Source organism: Chaetura pelagica, unplaced genomic scaffold (assembly GCF_000747805.2).
Source record: "Chaetura pelagica isolate M959 unplaced genomic scaffold, ChaPel_1.0 scaffold349, whole genome shotgun sequence".
Lineage (NCBI taxonomy): Eukaryota > Metazoa > Chordata > Aves > Apodiformes > Apodidae > Chaetura > Chaetura pelagica.
In genome coordinates, this window is record NW_009954611.1 from 259806 (window position 1) to 268209 (window position 8404).

At 42.3% G+C, this 8404-nt stretch overlaps 2 protein-coding genes across 2 annotated transcripts in view; both read left to right on the forward strand.

The window, feature by feature from the left end:
• Nucleotides 1-546: 546 nt before the first annotated feature.
• DNAJC25 (DnaJ (Hsp40) homolog, subfamily C , member 25) lies at nt 547-5651 on the forward strand. The gene is made up of 3 exons (XM_010005465.1): nt 547-559; nt 1972-2471; nt 4963-5651. Exons 1-3 carry the CDS (start codon nt 547-549, stop codon nt 5083-5085), a joined length of 636 nt encoding a protein of 211 aa, XP_010003767.1. The 3' UTR covers nt 5086-5651.
• A 1124-nt stretch (nt 5652-6775) lies between these two features.
• GNG10 (guanine nucleotide binding protein (G protein), gamma 10) overlaps nt 6776-8404 on the forward strand; it is a 6496-nt gene continuing 4867 nt past the window's right edge. Inside the window, exon 1 of the mRNA XM_010005466.1 lies at nt 6776-6781. Coding sequence (XP_010003768.1) covers nt 6776-6781 — 6 coding nt within the window. The remainder of the gene's footprint in view (nt 6782-8404) is intronic.

Below are 8404 nucleotides of genomic sequence, written 5' to 3' on the forward strand. Positions count from 1 at the left end.
AAGCTCCAGGAGGCTGGTGTGGATGGGCAGGGAGCTCCTAGAAAAGCTCAAACTGAAGAAGGCAGCTTACAGAGGGTGGAAGCTAGGGCAGGTATCCCGGAAGGATTACAGAGAGGTTGTCCAAGCAGCCAGGGATCAGGTAAGGAGAGCCATCCAAGATGGAATTAAACCTAGCCAGGGATGTAAAGAGCAGTAAGAAAAGCTTCTATAGGTATGTTGGGAATAAAAGAACAACCATCTCCTGAAGGAAGGGAAAAAGGAAGACCCTGGGAACTACAGGCCAGGCACTCTCACCTCTGTGCCTGGCAACGTCATGGAGCACATCCTCCTGGAAAGTCTGCTAAGGCACATGGAAAATAAAGAGGTGACTGCTGACAGCCAACATGGCTTCACTAAGGGCAAGTCATGCCTGACCAATCTGGTGACCTTCTACAACAAGGCTACAGAGATGGTGGATGGTGGCAGAGCAACTGACCTCATCTACCTGGAATTGTGCAAGGCCTTTGGCTGTCCCACATGACATCCTGCTCTCCAAACTGACAGGGCATGGATCCGACAGGTGGGCCACTTGGTGGATTAGAAATTGGCTGGATGGCCACACCCAGAGAGTTCTGCTCAATGGCTCAATGTCCAAACGGAGGCAGGTGATGAGTGGTGTCCCTCAGGGGTCAGTATTGGTACCAGTGCTGTTTAACATCCTTGTTGGAGACATGGACAGTGGGATTGAGTGTATCCTCAGCGAGTTTGCTGATGATACCAAGCTGTGTGGTGTGGTTGACACCCTAGAGGGAAGGGAGGCCATCCAGAGGGACCTAGACAGGCTGGAGAGGTGGGCCAGTGCCAGCCTCATGAAGTTCAACAAGGCCAAGTGCAGGGTCCCCGAGGCACAAATACAAGCTGGGGGAGAATGTCTAGAGAGCAGCCCTGAGGAGAAGGACGTGGGGGTGGTAGGAGATGAGAAGTTGACATGAGCCATCAGTGTGTGCTGGAGCCCAGAGAGCCTTTTGTGTCCTGGGCTGCATGAAAAGAAGTGTGGCCAGCAGGGCCAGGGAGGTGATGTCAGGAAGAAATTATTCACTGTGAGGGTAGTAAGGTGCAGGAACAAGGTTGCCCAGGGAGGTTGTGGAAACCCCATCCCTGGAGGTGTTCAAGGTCAAGTTGGATGAGGCTTGTGCAGCCTGATCTAGTGTGAGGTGTCCCTGCTCATAGCAGGGAGGTTGGAACCTAATGATCTGTAAGGTCCTTTCCAAATTCTCTGATTCTGTGCTACCAAATTTAGTGTAAATGCCTGTATAAACTGATGTGCTTCTTGCTTTCTATGTTTCTACATCTTGGCCTTTGTTCCAGTTGTATAATGTGTCTGCCCTTTGTCTTGATGAACTGTGTGAAAAGCTGTTTTTTTAAAAAAAAAGTTTATCCAGTAAGACCTTATGCAAACATTTCTTGTTTGTTGCTTGGTTTTTTTTCCCACTGAAATTCAGAGGACAGTGGGAGATTAGAGAGGGATCTTCAATCTTGTAGAGTCAATCCTATCGGGCTAATAAGATTTTCCTGTGCTTAATCCATGTTTAATTAACTATCCTAAGTTGATAACAATTCTATAATGAAATATTAATGTGTCAGCTACTTTACTGATACACCTGAGGGGGCTTCTGAGAGTGACCTGCACAGCCTAGCATTAAGCTTCAGGAGATGACCACCTTCTTGTGAACAGAAACAATCTGAATAGTATATGCTTGTCCTTCCTCACCACTCTATATTGCTGTGAGATACACATCTACATATCTACATCTATTTTCCAGGTGCCTTACTACGTTTGGAGAAATTGTTATAGCTCCTGTAATCCTGCAGAAGTATTGTTATCTGCAGTTACTACCCTTGCTGTAATGTAATTGTGGTTAAAGTCGTATGATGGCATTATTGTTTTTCCTGGCAAACCTCCAAATAGGAAGGTGTCTGTATAAACACAAGTTCTTCACTTTTGCTCTTTTGTTTTGCAGTTCTTCAGCTGGTGGAGTAGTTACAATGAAGCTATCAACTACCTAGCTACAGTGCCAAAATACCGTATACAAGCTACTGAGATTGCCAAGCAACAAGGTTTACTCAATAAGACTAAAGAAAAAGGCAAGAACAGGCGCTCTAAAGAGGAAATTCGGGAAGAAGAGGAAGAAATCATCAAAGACATTATTAAAAATAAAATAGATATAAAAGGCGGTTATCAGAAGCCCAAGATATACGATATCCTTCTATTTCAGCTCCTTCTTGCCCCTTTTTACTTGTGCAAATACATAGTTTGGCGCTGTTGGTGGATTTATTGTTTCACTATTAAAGGGCAAGAGTACGGTGTGGAAGAGAAGCTGTATATCATACGAAGGAACATGAAAATGTCTCAGTCTCAGTTTGACAGCCTAGAAGACCATCAAAAAGAGACCTTTCTTGAACGGCAACTGTGGATACGAGAAAACTATGAGGTGGGTAGCTTCTGGTGTGGGAGCAGGTGTTGATTCTCCAGTGCTCCCAGAGTAAGAACAGCTGTTTTGTGAAGGTGCTTAGGAGGGCACTGTCTGAGGCATTGCTTCAATTTTAGCTATTGCTTTCTAAACTGAAAACTGCCAGACAATCATTCAGTGTGTTTTTTTTTACTTCTGTTGCCCACGGACTGGTGAGCAGCAGCTGCTGACTGTGCCTGTGGACGTAGGGAGGGATTTGCTCAGTCAGGGGACACCCACCTGTGATTGTTAGGGAATCTGCGCACACAAGATTTAGTTGAATCTGATGAAAGGCCTTCTTATAACAGTGTAGTTTGACAGTTTTACTACAGTAGGCTACTACTATTGTCTGAACAGTAGTAATTTGTAGTAAGGATTACCTGGATCATCTGGAAATCCTGTTTCATCAAGTCTTCTAAGCCATTCATTCCTGATGCGTTGTTTGGCTTTTTTTTTTACTGTCCCTTGATAGTTCTGTGGTTTTTGGTGAGTCAGAGCTGTTCTAGCTATGCTATGTACCTGCTCAAGTAGAAATACTGTTGTGTGCAACTGCTACATTTGTCATGGAAAGCCAGTTACTAAAATGGCTTATTAGTTTTTTTCTAGCTTTCTTTGACAGCAGTAAATGAGCATTAGCCACAGCATGGAATTGCAGTCTGGAATTACTTGGGATGCCTGGCAGATTGACATAATTTTTCCACAGAAGCTCATCTGTGGGCCACCTGGGTGGGAGGTTTTTAGAAGAGAAACTGAATACAAAGTTGTCCTGCTTAAGGGGAAGAGGAAATGTTGCTGCTGCTCTGCATACACCCGGAAAAGAAATAGGATGGTAGCAGGATTGTCTTTGCTGCTGGGAGGGCACCAAAGACAAGAGAATGCTGTGTCTGAAGTAGGCGGGGGGGGAGATTAATGTAGAAACTTAGAGGGGAAACTAGTAAAATTGATGCTACTGTAGAATTGAGTAATGTTACTTCTCCAAGCAGATGTTACATAGAAAAAGTAAGACAGGATGGATATCCTGCAGAGGAGAAAGGGCATGGTTTGGGATCCATTGCTGTTTTCTAACCGGTGGTGGTTCAGTCACTGAATATGGAAGACCTATATTTGCCTGAAGTCTCTTTAGCACAAGCTCCTCTTCTGTAGTGGCCAGCGGCAGTTTTTAGTGAAGAATACATGAAAGTCCCACGTGTATAGCAATATTTGTCCACTATGATTTGCAGCTTTGGGACTTGATGAAAAAGAAATTGTCTTATTGCTTTAATGAATTTTCTTCTAATAAACTTAACCTATCACTTCTCAAATGCATTAAATTAACTTCCAGTGTCTGCTGTGCCATCTGGTCAGGAGTTCAGCAAAGGCACAGAAGCCACCTGTACAACCTGCTGGTTCTTGTGTTATTGGAGATGGAGAATAATAATGCTTTATTCTCTTTCCTGGTGCTGTCTATGCTCCTGTGTACTATTACTGTATCCTTACTTGAAATTTAATAATGTCTTTTCCAGGCTGGAAAATATGCTTAGGTGTTTCTCCTCAGAAGTTTATTTGTACTTTGATCAGTGGAGGTTATATTGTTCAGTTTTCCAGCATTGTTTTAGGATCAGAAAGACCAAGAATTCAATACATGGGTACATTGTGAAGCTCCACAGTATTTTTTTTTCCCCTTTGTTACTCTCCTAATAATTCATAAAATCCATATGATCACTGAACATTGAGCTAGTGTATTTATAAAGCCAACTATAATGTTTTAAAAGTCTTGTTCCTGCACAGCAGAACCTGAAATTTAATTCTTTTCTGGGAATAAGTCAGATGACACTGACAGAACATAAAGCTATACAGTCTTGATATCTGCACTGGCTGTATCTACGTAAACTGCCTTCCAGAATAAAAATGCAGAGGCTGTTGCATTTTTAGATATTTGTCTTTGCTGATAATTGTAGATTTCATGACAATAACATAATTTAATGACAGAATCTAATTGTTTATCATCTGGTACTGCCAATTCCAGCAGTACTAACTTATTTGAGAAACTCAATTAGGAGTAAACCACTCCGTAGCAGTATTCTATCTAGACAATGACTTTGCAGTGGGAAAACAACTAAAGTGAGGTGCTGAAAATCTGCATTGAACAGTATGGGTGCTAAGAAGGGACTCAAAATTTAGCTTTCTGAGCATTAGCAGCTCTTAACTGTAAATTTTTATTTTGTGGAATGCATAAGTGTCTAGTTCTTTTGCAAAAACTTGCAGCAGTGTCTTACAAAGAGGTAGTTGTGCTCTCAGAATGCAAAGCATCTCAGCTAGTGCCAGGTAGGCTCCTCAGCTGAAGGTGCTCCTGCCCTTTGGTCAAAGTCTGCTGTGCTGCTGCTCAGTCTTCTCTAAAAACAATAAGCTGGTGAATGGTGAATGCTTATACCCACCTTGAGGTTCAGTTAAGCTGTTTCATTAGCCCTGTTAAAGACTTCTGTCTGTCTCTCAGGCCTATAAACGAGAACAAGAGGAGGAGTTAAAGAAGAAGATGGCCATGGATCCCCGATGGAAGAGGTATCGGCGGTGGATGAAGAATGAAGGACCTGGAAGACTGACATTTATTGATGACTGAGAGCTGCCAAACAATACGTGTGCCAATGTTGGAAGTGATTTGCAGAACTCCACTACATCATTCAGAGTTTTGTCTGCTGTGCCTCAGCAGTGATCTAAAACTCAGGAATTATGAAACCAGGCCAACAAATAATACAGGTTTACCATTTTTATAAATCAGATGTATTAAACAGGCTCAGCTCAATGTATATATACCATTTACTTGGGGATCTCAGTGTGGAATTCATTATTCCAAACAATGTATTTTCTCTCCATATTTCATATTCACAATCTCTGGAACTGTAACTTTCTGAAAATGTTTCTAGATCAGTCCTTGAAAGTCCTGTTTTGCCTTTTTAAACCGAAGGGTTCCTGCAAATGAACACTGGAAATGTACAAAAGGGTTATGAAGCGAGGCCATTTTCTGTTTTCCTCTCTCTTTCCTCCTATTTTTCAATCTAAATTCCAAGATGCCAAATTGTTTTTTGGTGTTAAACAACATGGGGATTATACCAGACTTCTTTCGCTATTCCTGTTCCGGTTGGAAATGGATTTTATTTTTTGTGAGAATAAATGATGCATGATTGATCATTATCGTGATTCAAATAAGCCTTAATTCTTTGTTCTACAGAGTGATTCATGCAGTAGCATGCTTAGATCTTTTGAGTTTGGTTTTTCATCATGTATGTTGGATTGTACCTGCTTGTCCAGAACAAGTATACCAGTGAATATTAGTGTACTAAATGTGACATTTCTTTCACCAAAGTATTGGTAAAAGGGAAGACGACCCTTTTGTTAAAAAAGGGCAATTTTGATGCCTTATGTAAATAAATTTTATATAATATGCATATTGAACTTGTTTCAGATTCTAAATCTGAAGTATTCTTTATATCTTCTGATCAGAACTTAAAGTACTTAGAATAAATAATGCAGAACAGTATGCTGTGTTTTCCTCTGTAACTCAGCCCAGGTTGGAGTTTCCATGATTTGCTGGTAGAAGGGATTCTGTTACCACACTTCTGTTCAGAAATTTTATTGCCGGGGGGGAAGGGGCAGGTGGAGATAAGTGCCAGATCAGGCTGCTCCCATCATTTATCACATCTGTAAAAGCAAGTTCCTCAGAAGTCTTTCTGCTGAAAACACTTAAAGGTTATCTGGCTTCTGTGGAGCTTGGTTATGGGAGAGGGCTCTTCACCCTGCTACTGCTGCCAAAGCCCATAATAGCTAAAATGCTTTTTTTTAAAAAAAAATGCTTTTTGATTACTTTTTGAAGCAAGACATTTCTGATGCTGCAAAGGTCAAAGGTCTGTCCTCTCTTTGAGGAAAAGTTTCTGTTCTCTGTCTCTTTCGTAGGAGCTTTCACTAGTTCTTGGAATGTCATCTCAGTTTTCTGTCTAAAATCATACATACTCAAAAGTGTGTTAGAAGTATGCTGAACAGGTAACTTCTGTATGCATTAGTGAAATTGAAGAGAAACTGCTGGATTTGTCCTTCATTTCTGCTGCTAATTCACTTTGTATTTAATGATCAGTTCAAATCTGAAATATGTTAAAGAAGGTAATCCAGAATAAGCTGTGCTTGCTTTCATGAAGTACTCTGAGGTGCTGTAGTGGTGTGGTGGGGACACTGCAAGGATGTTAATGGAGTGGGAGACCTCTGAGCTGCAAGAGTGGAAGGAGGGAGATTAAGTTGCAGTGATAGAAACAAAGGGAATGAAGGTAAGCACAAATAAAGTTGTGTTGATTGTCAGTTAAGACTGTTATATCTGGAAAAGCACCAGACAAGTGCATGCAAGAGGATCTAAATTTGTGGCCACAGTTTCACAGGGTAACAGCTTTGCTGCTCTTCCTCTTGTGCCTCATTTTGCTTCTACTTTTCCCTTCCAAGCCAAGTGTTTGGGTTATACAAGTAAGTAGTCAAACCAGATCTGTTTTCCCTTTTTGCCTGGGTTAACTCTTACCAAGATTAATATCCTGACCTGATGCTACAGCAGGAAATCAGTGCAATGGTGGGGCAGTCCCTGGGGAGGACAGGACTGTGTCTGTGGCAACGGTGTCTTGTCTCTTTGACCTGAAACCAAGTGAGTGGAGGAGGGAAACTCGGCCAGTGTGTGACCTGCTGGAAAGGTTCTGCAAGCTTGACTGGGAGTTTCCTCTTTTCTCGGATGCATGAGCCATTTGAAAATAAACACACACAAGCATGAATTCATGGGCTACAGCAAAAACTTGCCTGGCGGTGGCACTGCAGTCACGTCTCCACCACAAAGGACAGAAAAAACGGGTCTGTAGAAAGCTGTCAGCACTGGAGTGACACTCAGAGGCTGAGGCAGTAGCCAGCAGCATGCCTGACATCTCATTGTGGTTCTAAATGATGTCTGTCTTCTGGACATAACTCCTCAGGCCGTATTTTATCTTGAAATTAAATCGACAAAGCAATTTTCTACGTAGGAGATGAAAAACAAACAAACAAAAAGAAGTTACAGCACTATACCTGGAAAAGCCAGTATAAATTGTGGTGACTTCAGAGAGAAACGTTTGCACGAGCAAGTATTGCTGGTACTGGGTGGCAGTGAAACCTTGGTGCGGAAAAGTGTGGCAAGGTTCAGGATCTTGGAGAAGAACCACCTTGACTCATCAAGGTTTTTTTCAAATAACTGAATCTGTCTTGTAGCATGCATGTATTTTCAAATACGTAGTGAATATAGGGTGGAACATACTTTACACTCAATACTCAAAAGGTATTACAGACCTTTCACATTCCGTGTTTTCCCCATGACCATGCCGAGGCTTTGCTTGAGGCTCAAGCACATCCACGGCTACTTCTCCACTACTTCAGAGCTACATGGTTCATCCCACTATTTTTAACAGGCCAGCAAACTCTGATGGCTGGCAACCTCCTGCCAAAAAGTGAATGTTTTGTGGTCATAAGTGAAAGGGTGATGAACGGCAGGGTCGGAATGCCGCAACGCGGGCAGCAGCTGCCGAGCAGTGCCAGCCCAGCAGCCGGGCTGGGCAGAGCCGCTTCTCCTTAACTCTTTGCAGGCTGCGGAGCACTCCCTTTCCTCTCTTTAAATTTTCCCCATTTAAAAAAAACATGCCTTCTCTTTCTCCCCCACTTCTTTTTTTTCCTCTTCCTCCTTTTCACTCCTCTTTCCCCTTTTTTCTCCTTTCCTCTCTTTTTTCTCCTTGCTCTTCTTTTTATTCCTTCTCACTCTTTTTTTTGCCCTTGCTTCCCATTTTTCACCTTTTTTTTTCTTATTCCCCCCCCTTTTTTTTTCCTCCTTCCTCCCTTTTTTAGCCTTTCCCCCCCCCTTTATTTCCCCCTCCCTTCTTTCCTTCCCC